Genomic DNA, 17,500 nt, shown 5'->3' with positions numbered 1-17,500 from the left:
CTGACAGTAGCCCGTGAATGGGCCAGAGTTAGACGGTGATCTACACTGGGTTTATTCTATCTTGAAAGCCATACTCATCGCAAAAAAAGTTTTTCCGCGATGCCATCTGGCTTCCAGAATACGTTTATTCCACTACTTGTCCCTATTTAAATAAATAAGTCTTAAATTCTACTAGCATACTTTGTTGCTGTAGTTAGCCAAACTTGTTGCTACACTAGCCAAACTCCTGGACTACAACTCTTAGTCCTGAATACAAATGAGCTATAGATATAAACATGCTTTTCCAATTTGGATGAAATACCCCTTTCGGCAAATATTTTAGAATATCGCTTCCTCTCTGTAAAACTGTGTCTCCATCGCCCAGGGCACCGAGGGTGTCTGATTTCAGGGGAGGGGGAGTGCTGATTAACCGGTAGTTTATTAGAGAGTGGACTCCTGTGTGGACGAGGAGGAGGAGGAGGAGGAGCAGAAGGAGGTTGGTTCTCCTCTGTGGGTTAGGAAAGGAGGACACGCTGCTGTGGCTGTTAGAGCAGACATCACATTAAAACGCTGCTCTGTGGAGTGCGCACGCACGCACACACACACAGTCTCGGTTAGTGTTCACACACGTGCAGGAACACACAGTCTCTCCCTCTCTCTCATTCACACACACACACAACACACAGATGCAATGTTTTCTCTACATACAACCATCCGTCGTAAAATGATGAGTCGGGTCTCCCGATAGGCTGTTGGGTCATCTGTGGTCTGTGATACAGGATGGACACACACACACACTTTACAGTGTGATACAAGATGGACACACACACTTTACAGTGTGATACAGGATGGACACACACACTTTACAGCAGAAACATACAACGGCCTCGTAACAGCATTTATTCTATCATTCCTTGAGCATGACACACACACACACACACACACTCTACAGTGTGATACAGGATGGACACACACACACTTTACAGTGTGATACAGGACGGACACACACACTTTACAGCAGAAACATACAACGGCCTCGTAACAGCATTTATTCTATCATTCCTTGAGCATGATGCCCCTCCCCTGCCTGCCCCCCCCCCCCCCCCCCCCCCCTCCCCCTAGCAAGCGGAGTGATGTCGTACTACTGTGTACTGTGTGTGCTTCTGCAAGTGTGTTTACATATGCGTACCCTGCAGGTTCTCAATGAGGAGGCACGCGGTCTCTTGCTGTGCATCTGCAATGAGTATGTGTGTGTGTGTGTGTGTGTGTGAGTGGGTGTAGACTCGACGGGCCCTCGTTGACGAGGTGTGTGATATTGCGCTGCTCTGCGTGTCTGCGCTCTGTACGCGCACGCATGTGTGTGTGTGTGTGTGTGTGTGTGTGTTCGGCGCGCAGCGAGCGCATTCGTGCGCGTCATAGAGGTGTGTGAGGTGTCACGTTAAGCCGTTTCTCTGATTTTTGTGCGTTTGCATGTGTGTGTGTGTGTCCGTACCAGGTTCTCGTTGGTGAGGTGCGTGATCTCGTGCTGGAGGCTGGCCTCTATCCGGGACTCCGGGGGCAGCTGGAGGTTCTGGGCCAGGAGCTGCTGCTGCCGGTTGTTCTCCTCCTTCACGCTCTGCAGTTCTCCTCGCAGAACCTCCACCTCATTATCGTAGCTGCGCCGCTGCGCCTGCAGCTGGGACTCCAGCAACCTTGAGGGGGGGGGGCGTGCGTCCGAATGAGCGTGTGAGCAAGAGAAGGGGGCGAAAGAAGAAGGAGGGAGGAAGTATGAGGGGATGAGAGAGAGAGAGGAGAGAGACTAGTCAGAAGAACGCCCAGAGGAGGAGGGTGGGAGGCGTTTCGCTGGGCCGGGAGGGTCAAGGCGGGACGACCTCGCCGCTGCAGTCCTCCGCTCTCGGGGGGGGGGGGGGGGGCAAGCGAGCGCCCCCCATCTGGCGACACGCAGCCCAGCCGGGAAGACCTCCTTCCCCGGGGGAGAGCTCCCCACCCTCCCTCCCCTCCCCCCTCTCCTCTGACTCGGGAGGTCCGGTCCGGTCCGAGCCGACGCCGTCACACCCCCGGGGGGAGGCGGGAGGGCGGTGGGGCGGCGTCCCGAGGCAGAGAGGAGAGACGCCGGCGGCCCGCGCTCGCCGCGGGGGGAGAGCGCCAGAGCGAAGCGCCACACCGATGGGAGTCGTTCTACTTAGGGTGCCGCGCTTCGAGCGCCGAGGCAAAACCGGGAGCCGGTTAGTACAGTAGGAAAGGGTGCGAGGATTTAGGACAAGGTGCAACACGGTCGGTCACACCACAACACTCGAGAGGGGGGTTAACCGCCTCTGATCAACCAATAGGAAGCGAGAGATAAGAGGGAGGGAGCTGAGAAAGAGAGGAGGGATGGAGGGAAGGAACGTGGCGCCATGTCGTCCCTTCACACCGGCATCCACATGCGCTCGCACACACACACACACTGGCAAGACGCCTCGGGGGGCGCGGTTAACCTGTTGGTCTCCTTTAACCCCTCATAAACCAGCCACAGCTCGCCGTCCTCATTCAGCCTATGGAAGTCTGGCGTGGGCGATCTGAGCGACACACAGGGCAGACAGGGACACAACACAACCAGCAACGTGAAGAGGGGGCGGGGTGTGATTGGGGGGGGGGGGGGGGGTACGAGAGGGGAGTGTGAGTGTGTGTGAGGAGCAAGCCCCCAGGAATCGAAATCTAAAGTGAAGGCCTATTGAACCGCGCCATCTTGGCTAGATTTGTAGTCACTTGGCTATTTCCGGTTACTTTTGACTTGCGCAGTTGAGCTTCTCTGGCCGACGCGCGTCCACGAAAAAGTTCACATTTATCTGAAATGTAGACGCGCGTTCCCGGCTCTCTCGGCTCTCCCCGCTTTGATTTAGCAATGAAAACCGGCTTGCATATTAACCTGTTTTTGTCAAATATATCAATTGGAGAAATTATTTTTTGATCCTGGCATCTTAGTTTTAACAAGTTAAATATAATTGAACATGTTTTGTTTGCTAGTAGATGGTATTCATTCCGTTCGCGATAACGTTATTGCAGCCAGGCTAAATTCCTCCAGGGAGCCAGTGACAGGCGAGTTGAAGAGCTTCACTCCCCGCCAGCAGGAGCTCTGGCCGCGGCTACCGCATCTCGGAAAACCCGCTGAGTTCGTGGCTGCTATTTCACACTCGCCCTTGATCAATCCCAATACCGATCCATGGTAATAATGAATCAATCGTTCAGATCAGATCGGCAGTGCTGCATGCATGTTACAACATCATTGTTAGCTTTATTAACATAACCATAGCCTACATTTATCTCTCTAACGTTAGGCTATCCATCTTACACCAGTCGGCCATTCGATAGCTGGAAGCGGTCAACGCCAACGTTGACTGAAAACACCCAAACTCAGTGTATCGTTTCATCTTCATGCTACACATCAACTCCTTTACATTGTATGTGAATAAATTCCTGTTATTCTAAAAATATCCCATTTCTGTCCATTCCTGGAAAAGGCTAATAATTGCTGTCAAATGATCACTCCAGTTTATCACCGTATCCCACTACCATTTCAACTATGCACAGGAGGTTGTCTTGTGGTCATTTTCATTAAAAAATGATTAGCCTGATCAGTTTGTTGTATGTATTAAGCCCTTTTTGAGCGGTATGCTTGTATTAATAGCTTATAGCTTGCCATACTCACCAACCTTGGGATATTGTCGATATTTTTAGAATAACAGGAATTTATTCACATACAATGTAAAGGAGTTGATGTGTAGCATGAAGATGAAACGATACACTGAGTTTGGGTGTTTTCAGTCAACGTTGGCGTTCACCGCTTCCATTTATCGAATGGCCGACTGGTGTAAGATGGATAGCCTAACGTTAGAGAGATAAATGTAGGCTATGGTTATGTTAATAAAGCTAACAATGATGTTGTAACATGCATGCAGCACTTCCGATCTGATCTGAACGATTGATTCATTGTTACCATGGATCGGTATTGGGATTGATCAAGGGCGAATGTGAAATAGCAGCCAGGAACTCAGCGGGTTATCCAAGATGCGGTAGCCGCGGCCAGAGCTCCTGCTGGCGGGGAGTGAAGCTCTTCAACTCGCCTGTCACTGACTCCCTGGAGGAATTTAGCCTGGCTGCAATAACGTTATCGCGAACGGAATGAATACCATCTACTAGCAAACAAAACATGTTAAATTATATTTAACCTGTTAAAACTAAGATGCCAGGATCAAAAAATAATTTCTCCAATTGATATATTTGACAAAAACAGGTTAATATGCAAGCCGGTTTTCATTGCTAAATCAAAGCGGGGAGAGCCGGGAACGCGCGTCTACATTTCAGAGAAATGTGAACTTTTTCGTGGACGCGCGTCGGCCAGAGAAGCTCAACTGCGCAAGTCAAAAGTAACCGGAAGGCCAGAAAAGCACAACTGCGCAAGTCAAAAGTAACCGGAAATAGTCAAATGACTACAAATTTTGCCAAGATGGCGCGGTTCAATAGGGCTTCATTGTTGATAGCGGCCAGTGAATGGAGTGGCTGTATCCAGTTTATATAATACATCCATGGTGAGGAGAGAGGATAGACAACATACTTGAAATGCTGTGTGACACGTAAGCTAAGCAAGGACTCTAAATCAAAGTAGAATGTGCGCGCGTGTGAACGTATGTGTGTGTGTGCGTTGTGTACGTGTGTGTGCATTGTGTGCATTTATACAACAGCTAGTTCCGACCGCGCATTGTGATTGGCTAAGACGGATTCCAAGCAGTGCCTTTAACACTAGAATAGCTGAGGGTGGGTCAAGGTGACCCATGCAACTACATTAAAAAATAATTCTCTGCAACCGTTCAAGTTACAGCGCCCTGCTTTCATGACTTTTCCTAGATATGTGCGTTTTACGTGTCAGTGTTTTTGAAACTTCGAAATCCCACCAGGAAAAGGTAGTTTGGTCATTTTTTTAGTGTATTCTGGCTAAAAGCCGGTCAGCCATCTTTTTTTACCTGACCTGAAGGCTGCAATGCTACTTTCTCCCAGCAGATGTCGCCTAGGTTCATCAATATGTTTTTTTTTTTATAGGAATCAAGGTTGAATGAATAATCCATCCTTACATATGGATATAAGAATGTGCACAGCAATAATATTTTTGTGGTAGACTATATGTGATTTCAACAATGAATGCAAAAGGTTACACTCACACAATGGCTCATTTAGATAAAACTATGTTTAATCTCAAAACGTATGCTATCAGCTCAACACAGGTCAAATGTCTTCAAACGAATAGCACTCAATAGTCTATGATGCAAATGTTGAATTTTGAAATGCTGTGAATGTCTTGAAAACACAGCCTTATGTTTATGGATGTGAATGCTTATGTAGGCTATTGAATGAATGCAAAATTACTAGGGGTGCAGGCTATTCAACCCTCTAGAGTCTAGACCGTTTGCATTGGTTCAGGGAATAATATGTTACAATGTTGCACTTGGCACTTGGATCGTTTTTGTTCAACTGGCAATCTGGACAAAACAAATATATAATATAACTGGGAGTATAATATAATTATAATTATATAGGAGCATTGGTGTGAGTAAAAAGAACTGTGCTTTATCCCTCTGGAGTCTGCGCCTGCGGTGGCGCGGGCGTCGTACGTTTTTATTGATTTTTCAGCCATATCAACACGCACAGAAATCATATACATAATTTTACACCGTTGTTTTGTGTATAAGGTCTGTTTCGTGTCTTGAGATTTACAGCGTTTATGATTGGTTCCTGAAGGCCTACGCCGCCTTCTCTGAATCTCCATTGGTTGGCGCTTTCCCCATGGATTCAGCTGTCTATCAGTCTCAGACATAATAAACCAATGACCATCCACATTATTCACCACTTTCTATCAAGAGAGCCCCCCATTGGATAAACCTGGGCCATGTGGTGGCAAACAACTAGGGAGGATGTTTTGAATCCGGCTGGGCTAACGTTACTGAATGAACTTAGGCTACCGGAGAAGATAAAATGAGCAAACAAACACAAAAACAGGAGATGTGCTGAGGTTTTAGAGGCTGTATTTGAGTCCAGCTCATCAGAAGAGGAGCTTGGGGGATTTGGAGACGTGACAACAATTTGGATCTCGTGGATGATGTAAGTTTGGCTAGCTTCGCTAACGTTAGCCCATTCTTACCCGTAATGTTGACGTTACTGTAATGTTGCCGACTGCTTATGTTAGCTAGCACTGTTTATGTTAGCACTGTATGTTAGCTAGCTCTGTGTGTTTATGTTTTATGCTTAGCCACTGTTTATGCACACAAAATGATCAAGCTGTGTTCGGAATCGCTCCCTCGTTCAGCCCAAAATGGCTGACGCCCTATATAGTTCAATATAGTGAATAGGGAGCGATTCCGAACACAGTTTGTGCGCACCAAACGAGCTTTGGGCCGAGAGCGCTCTGTATGGGCCTGTGTGAACACAACAATCGCAGACAAGTGTGCACTAAAACAGCCGCTCCGAGACCCTCCTGAAGAGGTGTTTTCGGAGCGGTCACAACCGATTTCTAGGGCGCTCCAGTTGTGTGAAACCGCCCGTTCTCGGACGGACGCAACATGTTTGACCTAAAAAAAGACCCGTAGTCAGATGCGCTGTGCATTGTGGGGCGCACTGTTTGTTTACTCTCCAGTGGAGTGCGAGCTAGCTAGCGCAAAGGTGATGAGGGACTGAATAACTGAAATATTATAACTGAAATAACCGAAATAAGAGGACAAGAGACATGAATAAGCACTAGTGCTATGAGCAACAGGCGTTGTAACATCTCCATGTTTACTTCATCTCCAACGTTAGCAGCATACCTAGGCTAGTGCTTAGGCTAGTGCTAAAACTAACTGTCCCAAATGCTCTGGCAACGTCTGTGAAAGTTCCCATGTTCATTTGGTCAATGAGTAGGCTGTGCTAGGTAGGCAGTTGGCACTACTAGCTAGCTAAGCTATTATTGCTAAAATTAGCCATCTTATTAGATTCTGCAAAACTTCAGATGTCTATCACAGGCTGGACAGTCATATCAATGTCTCTTCTGTGTGCAGTATTTCTGTCTCTTTCACTTGGTTAATTGTCCTGTCTCTCCCTCCAGCCCAGGTGGCCTATGGGCTCTGGCACATCCAAACTGGAAGGTGCCAGAAACTGGGAAAAACTTGAGGTGATGATGCAGGCGAAGGGCGAGAGGAGACATGAGGACCAGTACAGAGAACAGGTATGGAGACCAGAGTAGAACCAGGATGTTACTGTTATACTAGCACAGAACAGTGAAGATTAGCACAGACCAGCATATTCATGGGTTTCAAATGTAGTCCTAGACCTGCCATATTGGGGACCAACACAGGTGTTTCAATTTATCTTATGCAGTAGAACTAATTCATTAATTTGAAACACCTGTGTTGGTCCGGCAGGTCTAGGACTACATTTGAAACCCATGAATACGTGCAGACCAGGTACTCTATAGCCGGGCACTTGGTCTAGACTTTATCTTAATATTATTTTAAATATTATTTTAGACCACCTACTTTATCTTAATATTATTTTTTATCTTATTTTAGACCACCTACCTTGGGGCCCGAACATGGGACTCCACGCCACATCGTCCACAAACCACAGCATGCGACGCCAGTTCTTATGGTTGGTGTTTGTTTTTTCTGACCTGTTCACATTTTTTTTAATTATATATACTTATCAAAGACCAATTCTTTCAGCCATTTACAAAGTCAAATTTATTTTGAATTCTGTGTTTTAGATCGGCCATGACGTCTTGGGGCTACACACAACCCCCCAGGTTATTCTGCTTTTGTTGTACAGCCATCAGACTACTGTACACCTGAGTTGTGTGCACAGTTGTGTACAGTTACAGTACCAGTCAAAAGATTGGACACCTTTGCATTCTACTGGATGAGAAGGTGTCCAAACTATTGATTGTTACTGTACATGCCATCTGTCTAGAGTATTTATATAGCCTACCATGTCTAGTGTCCATCTCCATAATGTCATATGCTGTTCATAGTGTACTATATGTATGCTGATATATGTTATGTACTGTATGTTCGTTATGCTGCTTTTGAACATTTTCTTTACTGTACCTGTCTCCTCTTACGAGTATTGCATTAATCTGTGTTATATTGATGTGCTACTTTAAATAAAATTAAAAAAAAGTTCACACATCTGTTCTCATTTATTGCATGCATTATTAGCAATATTACATGCATTAGCATAGCAACGTATAGAGCGCATTAGCATGCAGTGTGTGGGGAGGGTGGTGCAGTGTGAGCAGCAAGCCACCAACGCACTGACGGAGGACGTAGGGCCGCCGAGTTGGTCCTCAGCGGGCCGCTGGCTGCCCACTGATGATCTGCTAACTGGGCAGAGTCCCCCTGGCGCACAGTGTAATGGGCCTGCAACTTTTAGAGGATTGGAATTTTCTGGCCACAGGTTGGGTTTCTTTCACTGGAGACACAGAGTGTGGATGTGTGCAGCACACGCATCGGCTCCACAAACTCCTCTGCCTTCCTGAAGTCCCCTGTGTTCATGCTGTTGACTCTGTCCTTCTCCACCTACTTCCTGAGCTGTGGGTCCAAAACAAACAAAATTAGTCACCCAAAATCTATCAATTTACTAGCATTAATTTTCGTATAGCCTAACTGAGTGAATAACATATTGTATGTTGCTGTTATCTTTAATGACAAAATAATAAAAAGCATGATTCAAAAAACGATAAATTAGCATTACACTTTAATATCATTCATATTTCAATCATGCATCTATAATCAAAAGAATGTACTGAGATGTGATCTCACTGAGCAATTGCTGCTTCTCCTTCAAGACCACTTTGGCCTTGTGGGACCTCTTCATCCACACAACTGTGGCACGGACCCTGGCTGCCCAGTTGGACTTGTAGATCTTCTGAGCGGCCATGTAGAGAAGGGTTTGTACTTGAGGTTGAGAGCCGCTAAAGCCTCCCTATAGAAAATTGCTGTGGGAATGAAGCAGAACTAACATTTCTTGGTAGGGCTGTAGGCTAACCAAAAGCCATACCTTGTAGCCCTCCCCAACCCCCACGGGTTTACATTGACATGCAAATAGGCCTAGCTGAGGAAAACCATGATGGTCTCATTTCATTACAGACTACCATTTGACAACAGCGCACGCTGAGGGAAACAGTTGTCTCATTTCACTAGTGCTAGCTAGCTAGTTGATGTGAAGCTAGATTCCCCCCCCGCTTCAGTATGTATGCCAAAAAGTTTAGAATAACTCATGTCATACAATAACAATAGTCATGTGGTTGAGCTCTATCACATATTTCACATTGTCAAACTTGACAGAACATTTGAACAGTTTAAACATAAAGCAACAACAAACAAATTATAGCTTGCTTACCTTACTCACTCTGGAAATATGCTGTGGTAGTGAGGATCGCTCCAGTCACCACGTAACGTTAGCTTAGTATTGTGGTTTCTGCAGGTCAGTCAGGTGGGCGGGTCACGGGTGCAACCATTTTTTTCTCTATTTAGGGCAAAGTTAATTGTAAACTGGTGAGTAAAACGTTTACATGAACTACGGAGAAATATCACCAACATTTACAACCAACATAAAAATAAAAAAAAAGATTAATTGCCTACAGTTAGGGTGGCAACTGGGTTGGCAAGGCATTTTCAGGGGTGGCAATAAGATGATGTTTACTTTAGTTTATGTGGCATCTGATCTGGCATTTTATTTGAACATGTATGTTTTTATATGTTTGTGACACAACTTGTCCTTCACTATTATCAACTGTAATGTTCGTGCTAGGATATACGAGTTTAACATAAATGTTTGTTTTTATAGGCCCATTGGCGTATCACTTATCACCCAATTGAATTGGTTTCGGTGTAGGTAGGGGAGAGCCGGTTCAAAAGTCGTATTTGTTGGTTTGATTCCATCTACAACGAAAATAAGATAGAGATTCCACATTTTATGACACACAACTTGTCCTTCACTATTATCAACTGTAATGTTCGTGTCCTATCTCTGTTTTTGGGCATGTAATTCTCGTTACTTTAAACAAATGTATTATTAGACATAATATCATACAAATATATAGCCTTCCTGAGCTGCCTGCCTGATGGTCTCAGGGCTAAAGAGACCGCGCGTCGTTTTCCTCACCCTAACTAACCCCCCCAACCCCCACGAAATTCAAATTAGTTTGAGCATACATTGACATGCAAATATGCCGTCTGTCTGCGGGTAGCGAATGTCAAAGGACAGGGAGCAACTTTATATTACAGCCAACTCTGTGATAAGCTGATGTGTACTTTTTTTTACATTTTATGACACACAGCTTGCACACGTCTTCACTATTATCAACCATATCATAATAATATATAGCCTTCAATGACCTACAGAGCTGCCTGTCTGATGGTCTCAGGACTAAAGAGACCGCGCGTTTTCCTATTGACACGCTGTCAATGAAAGAAAATACAATGGATATACAGGATATTTAGGTTTTGTGTTTATGTAGGCCTATACAGTAGGTTAAGCTATTTGTGTTCATAAGGTAACGTCATTGTAAATGAAAGTAGCTAATAATCCAAGACTGAACAGGGGGTGTGACAAAAGTTAGCCTGTAGATGTGCTAAGAAAATTGCATATGTTTGCAAACTAAAACAAGTGAACACAATTCCACAATCGAAAAATGCTTATGAGACCATTATTTTATACGTTTTATAGGCCTTCACTTTATGTCCTTCACTATTATCAACTCTAATGTTCGTGCTAGGATATAAGAGTTTAACATAAATGTTTGTTTTATAGGCCTATCGGCGTATCACTTATTACCCAATTGAATTGGTTTCGGTGTAGGTAGGGGAGAGCCGGTTCAAAAGTCGTATTTGTTGGTTTGATTCCATCTACAACGAAAATAAGATAGAGATTCCACATTTTATGACACACAACTTGTCCTTCACTATTATCAACTGTAATGTTCGTGTCCTATCTCTGTTTTTTGGGCATGTAATTCTCGTTACTTTCAACAAATGTATTATTAGACATAATATCATACAAATATATAGCCTTCCTGAGCTGCCTGCCTGATGGTCTCAGGGCTAAAGAGACCGCGCGTCGTTTTCCTCACCCTAACTAACCCCCCCAACCCCCACGAAATTCAAATTAGTTTGAGCATACATTGACATGCAAATATGCCGTCTGTCTGCGGGTAGCGAATGTCAAAGGACAGGGAGCAACTTTATATTACAGCCAACTCTGTGATAAGCTGATGTGTACTTTTTTTTACATTTTATGACACACAACTTGCACACGTCTTCACTATTATCAACCATATCATAATAATATATAGCCTTCAATGACCTACAGAGCTGCCTGTCTGATGGTCTCAGGACTAAAGAGACCGCGCGTTTTCCTATTGACACGCTGTCAATGAAAGAAAATACAATGGATATACAGGATATTTAGGTTTTGTGTTTATGTAGGCCTATACAGTAGGTTAAGCTATTTGTGTTCATAAGGTAACGTCATTGTAAATGAAAGTAGCTAATAATCCAAGACTGGAACCAGGGGGTGTGACAAAAGTTAGCCAGTAGATGTGCTAAGAAAATTGCATATGTTTGCAAACTAAAACAAGTGAACACAATTCCACAATCGAAAAATGCTTATGAGACCATTATTTTATACGTTTTATAGGCCTTCACTTTATGTCCTTCACTATTATCAACTCTAATGTTCGTGCTAGGATATAAGAGTTTAACATAAATGTTTGTTTTATAGGCCTATCGGCGTATCACTTATTACCCAATTGAATTGGTTTCGGTGTAGGTAGGGGAGAGCCGGTTCAAAAGTCGTATTTGTTGGTTTGATTCCATCTACAACGAAAATAAGATAGAGATTCCGCATTTTATGACACACAACTTGTCCTTCACTATTATCAACTGTAATGTTCGTGTCCTATCTCTGTTTTTTGGGCATGTAATTCTCGTTACTTTCAACAAATGTATTATTAGACATAATATCATACAAATATATAGCCTTCCTGAGCTGCCTGCCTGATGGTCTCAGGGCTAAAGAGACCGCGCGTCGTTTTCCTCACCCTAACTAACCCCCCCAACCCCCACGAAATTCAAATTAGTTTGAGCATACATTGACATGCAAATATGCCGTCTGTCTGCGGGTAGCGAATGTCAAAGGACAGGGAGCAACTTTATATTACAGCCAACTCTGTGATAAGCTGATGTGTACTTTTTTTTACATTTTATGACACACAACTTGCACACGTCTTCACTATTATCAACCATATCATAATAATATATAGCCTTCAATGACCTACAGAGCTGCCTGTCTGATGGTCTCAGGACTAAAGAGACCGCGCGTTTTCCTATTGACATGCTGTCAATGAAAGAAAAGCACTCGTTGCTCGGAACTAGCCTTTTTTTATCTATTTATTATTATTTTATTTGGTTCCCATTTTTTGTAAACAAGCAAGCACTATGGCGCGTTCCAGGCAACCCGTAACCCGTGTTTTTCCAACCTTCTAGATGTGAAAATGCACTGGAATGGCAGTCAAACAAGATGGCAGCCCCCATGGGAACAGCGACAAAGATAACTTTAGGGCAACGTAAAGTAAATTTGTACATTGTAATCAAAATAATACAAACGATTATGCACTACAACCTGCTATGTGTATGTGATGATGCCAAAATATGTTGACAAGAGATAGCTAGTGCCAGCTAGCTAACATTAAGGTAAACCTGAACTTGACCACGCAAACGGCGAAAAGTCGATGATGTCAATAACGTACGATTTCTTAGCATAACGAATTTAGGCATAATGTTTAGCTTGCCAGCTCTGACAGTGTAAATCTAAAGTCAGTCGTAATTTACGGGCTCAAAATACTATGTGAAGCGTGACATTATTAAAAAATAAAGTGTCAACTTAATCAGATTATTGTTTGTGTCAATTTATTTTTCTGTACAATACAACTGTGCTCATGTGTCACACTCTTGTTTGTAGCCCTCTGCAACCCCCACCCATACAACAGTATACTACAACAAAATAACATTGGTTGGATAGGCTAATAATAGCCTAATAAAAAACTGTTTGAGCTAGCTAACGTTACCTACCATTAGCTCAACCGGGACAGTTTCCAGTTAGCGATGAGAGGCAAAGTCCCAAGCCCAGTTGATAGCCTCCATCGTGGGATGAGGGTTGTGCAATTGTTCACAATCCAGTTTCATACACCCAACGTTAGGCTAGCTAAGCTAGCTAGCAAGCAAGCAGTTGCAAAGTTGCAAAAATGATGCGGGGGGCAATATCTCTCGCTAGCTATGCATGCCGTATTATATTATCTTAAGAGTTGGCCCCAAAACACAAAAACGTTAATTTGAAGTTAAAAGCAAACAAAAGCTGGGGCCGTATATAAACTAGGTCGTCTCATTCATGACGGCGACAGGCACTAGCCTGGCAGACTGCATCGAATAGTTATCAAACAAGCTTGGGAACTAACGTTAGCTGGCATAATCCAATAATTCCCCCAAAAGAACCCCTCCACTGCACAAGCTGTTTACCAAACCTAGCTAATAAGCACAAGCTACTGAGTGCAACGTTAGCCCTGCTAACGGAGAGAACGGATTTGGAGGAGATTGTTGCAGCTGGTGCTAAATGAGGCAAAGGAACATGTCAAATAGAATACAACAAAAATGCGGAAACTGTATTCAATCACTTCTTCTTACGGCCAGTGTCGATGCAACTATTACTGCCCTCCACAGAATGTTGCTACATAATAACACAATGCGATAAAAACCCTCCCAAATATTATATATTTATTTAGTATAATATATATCTATATATCATAATACATGTTAAGAAAAATGCCTTTCTGCTCAAATTCCCAAAATAATAACTAATGTGGTAAAACTGCAACACAAGCCTACCCCAGCGGCTTGGCTAAATCCGACCGGGCCTGAGTAAACATGGAATTCATCCATAAATCCATCTATAAATTGCTCAATAGGTGAATAGTCCTACATCATACTGCGCCAATGTGTTCTTATTTTTCAAGTGTTATCAGTGATATGCTTTCTATTTGATAATAGGGCTTGGGAAAACGTAGTCCCAGACACGACCATCTTATTTCTAGACAGGTGTATCTATTTGTAGCCCAAGCCGAAACACACACACGAGCGCCATCTAGCGGCCATTGTGTGTCAATAACAGCCTCCCATTCTAAAGACTGCGGGGGCATTTGACCCACCCCCCAGCTATGCTGGTAAGTTTCAAATGCTTGGCGCTGCTAGTGTTAAGGCTTATAATGGCACTGGGTTAATCACCAAATGTATTCCTACTCCCTATCGCTCGTCGGAACTAGCTGTCGTATCGTGGAGGTCTGAAACAAAATATTTAAGCAAGACTGAACACTATAAACCCGTCTTTTCCAAAATAAAATTAACAACAGTGCAGTGCTGTTGTATAAAAGCAATAAGACACTCAAGGTCGTGCTTTACTGTGGTTTATTGGCACGTCTGTGGTCCGCTTCGCGTCGTGCCTGCGGCTGCACCACAGCCGTGCCAATAAACCACAGTAAAGCACTCCCTCTCGTGTCTTATTGCTCAAGTGTGACTAACTGACGTACCGGCCTGCTTCTATATCAGTGTGTGTGTGTTTCAAATGCGGAAAGCTCTGTGACTGTGGTGTGACAGAGAGATGAGTCCACAACACTGACATGAGGAGGGAACAGAAAAGAGGGTCACACAAAATCACGAGGGCGGCGGTCAAAGTAGAAAAACAAATGAATGCCACGAACAGGTGATCCATGCAGGGGTCATGCCAGGTCATTCCATAGGGCTGTTAGCTAGGCCTCCTACACCCGCCCCCCCCCCCCTCCCCAAACCATCTACATCACTTCCTGTGCCACTAAGAGAGCCATTCCATGCTGTTGCCATGCTGCGAGGCTGTTTAACTCTTCCACTGGCTCCAGCAACTGGCTCATTACCCAAACGCTTAGCAGCCCACCCTGACAGAGCCACGACACCTCAAGCTACTATGCTGATAAAATGTCAACCGTTCATTTTAAAATCTTCGCCACATTTGTTCGGAATTGATCTCAGACGCGATCTCACAGACACCCTGTATTTGAGATGAACACTGGGTCTGTTACAGTCCCCCTGGAGCTGGTGGGTCAATCCCCATGCCGTTAGAGCAGGCTAACCTAGCTTAGCTTCATCACCATGCTGGTTAGATGCCCGTTGCTACACAGGCTAACCTAGCTTAGCTTCATCCCCATGGTGGTAAGATGCCCGTTGCTACACAGGCTAACCTAGCTTAGCTTCATCACCATGGTGGTAAGATGGCTGTTGCTACACAGGCTAACCTAGCTTAGCTTCATCACCATGGTGGTAAGATGGCTGTTGCTACACAGGCTAACCTAGCTTAGCCTTCCCTATTTAGCCATATCGCCTATATCAGCCTTTGGTATCCCTTTTCCAATTGGTTTAGCATGGCCATGCATGCTCCGCCTCATGATGCATAGGCCACACCTGATTGGTTACCTGAGCCTACTCAGGAGCTCATTGGCTTCCAGCGGCTTACGCAAGAACCTGGGGGATCTGCACAAAACAGAGAGAAAGAGCGGTTCACACACACACACTCACAGCTCTTACACGCACACACACACACACACGGGTGGTCTGAACTGTAACGAGCGCCTGGTTGCGCTCTGAGGAGAGCGGGACAGGGGTCAAGGAAGACAGAAGAGGAGGAAGAGAGAGAGGGAGGAGGAGGAAGACAGGATGGAGAGAGAGAGAGAGAGAGAGAGAGAGAGAGAAGAGTGTACCTGTTGGTGTCCTTTAGGCCGATGTAAGCCTGTTTAATTTCACCAGAGTCCTTCATCTTGGAAACGTCCTCGACATGGTGCATAGGCTCAGTCATGGTCTCCTGACACACACACACACACACACACACACACACACACACACACACACACACACACACACACACGTGAGCATGTGTAGCTGTTTTACAATCATAGCTCCGACAGTTTACACTGATATGGGCATGTGTCTACAGAAGGTCACGGTGTTGAGGGGGTGCTAATGTGATGCAGCAGTGCCCTATAATGTCACCATGGGACATTACACAAACACACACACATCTCCATCATGGATGTTTAACTATCCTATCGCTGACAGCTCCTACTGGGCGAACTAACAGCGGTACTTGCAAGCAGCGGACAGCATGTGTCAGTAGTGACAGGTGAATGTAACCAAGCAGACTCTAGTCGGGGTCCTGTTGTAAATGAGGGAAACCTCAGTGCTTTACGAGCAGGGCTGAAAATTAACATTAACCGGCCAAATGCAGGTAAAATTTCCAGTTGGCGACTAGATTTCGGAAGGCTATCTGAAAGATATATATACTTGGCCGGTAGATTTTTTCATCTACAGTCCCCTTGGCAGGTGACTCACCGCGAGCCAAAAGGTTAATTTTCACCCCTGTTTACGAGTATGAATAAAGGTTTGAAATGAAATGAAATGTTAGACTCGTATACTACTGGTTAGACATGGTGGAATGGTTCAGTGTGAACATGAGGTGGTTGTGTCTAGAACATGCAGCTACAGGCTCTCTGTACCTTCTCATCCTGTGTGTGGGGGGGAGAGACGGAAAAGTTAGAAACACTGGTAGTAGTCAGATCAGATCCTTTCATGTTAACACACACACCCTGGCCCCCACTGACCAGCCCCATACGGAAGCTTCCGGACGGTCGGTGACCCCCAGCCGACCCCTACCTTGTGCTGCATGGCCTCCTTCTGGCTGACCAGCTGCGAGCGCAGGATCAGCACCTCCTCCTTGCGCACATCCAGCTCCTCGCAGGCGCCGTTGAGCTGGTCCAGGAGCACCTTGTAGGCCGGGGAGCCCGGAGCGCCGGCCCCTGCGCCTACATTACCCAGCAGGCTCTGCCTCATGTCGGTCAGGTTGTGCTTCAGCTTCTTGTTCTCGGACTCCAGCTCCTGGCGCTGTGGGGGGGGAGGGGGTGGAAAAAAAACATGGCGGCCGTCAGAAGGGGGCCCTTGGTGCCTGTAGACGAGGCTTCTGACAGAAGCCCGGGGTACAGCTTTGCTCCTCACCTTGAGAGACTCGTACTCCAGCTCTGCTCCGCGGGCCTTCTTATGCTCTTCATTGTCCTGAGGGAGAGTTATGTTACATAAAGAATAACTAGACATGTATTAGACTTTGATAGTATTTTAATAGCATTGGGAGTTGTACCTGGGCTCTAGCCCGTGGTATTTTGGTAGTATTAGAGTCGTACCCAAGCCCTATCCCATGATATTTTAGCAGTATCAGAGTGGTACCTGGGCCCTAGCCCATAGTATTTTAGTAGATTTTTTTTAGTAGTAGTTTTAGTAGTAGTAGAGTTGTACCCAGGCTCTACAGGTAGCCCATAGTATTTTCGCAGTATCAGAGTTGTACCCGGGCTCTAGCCCATAGTATCTTAGTAGTATTTTCGTAGTATCAGAGT

At 45.1% G+C, this 17,500-nt stretch overlaps 1 protein-coding gene across 1 annotated transcript in view; it reads right to left on the bottom strand.

The window, feature by feature from the left end:
• The window catches only part of LOC311308085 (unconventional myosin-Va-like), a gene marked incomplete at both ends in the record, with an annotated part of 127,948 nt that overhangs the window by 7,433 nt on the left and 103,015 nt on the right, over positions 1 to 17,500 (bottom strand). The window contains 8 exons of the mRNA XM_084437022.1: positions 688 to 747; positions 1,472 to 1,670; positions 2,457 to 2,537; positions 15,537 to 15,593; positions 15,821 to 15,921; positions 16,613 to 16,621; positions 16,770 to 16,997; positions 17,109 to 17,165. Coding sequence (XP_084293148.1) covers positions 688 to 747; positions 1,472 to 1,670; positions 2,457 to 2,537; positions 15,537 to 15,593; positions 15,821 to 15,921; positions 16,613 to 16,621; positions 16,770 to 16,997; positions 17,109 to 17,165 — 792 coding nt within the window. The remainder of the gene's footprint in view (positions 1 to 687; positions 748 to 1,471; positions 1,671 to 2,456; positions 2,538 to 15,536; positions 15,594 to 15,820; positions 15,922 to 16,612; positions 16,622 to 16,769; positions 16,998 to 17,108; positions 17,166 to 17,500) is intronic.

This window comes from Borostomias antarcticus, assembly GCF_949987555.1.
Source record: "Borostomias antarcticus genome assembly, chromosome: 4".
Classification (NCBI taxonomy): domain Eukaryota; kingdom Metazoa; phylum Chordata; class Actinopteri; order Stomiiformes; family Stomiidae; genus Borostomias; species Borostomias antarcticus.
The sequence above is the reverse complement of the archived record's forward strand: the minus strand, read 5'-3'. Positions and strand labels throughout refer to the sequence as shown.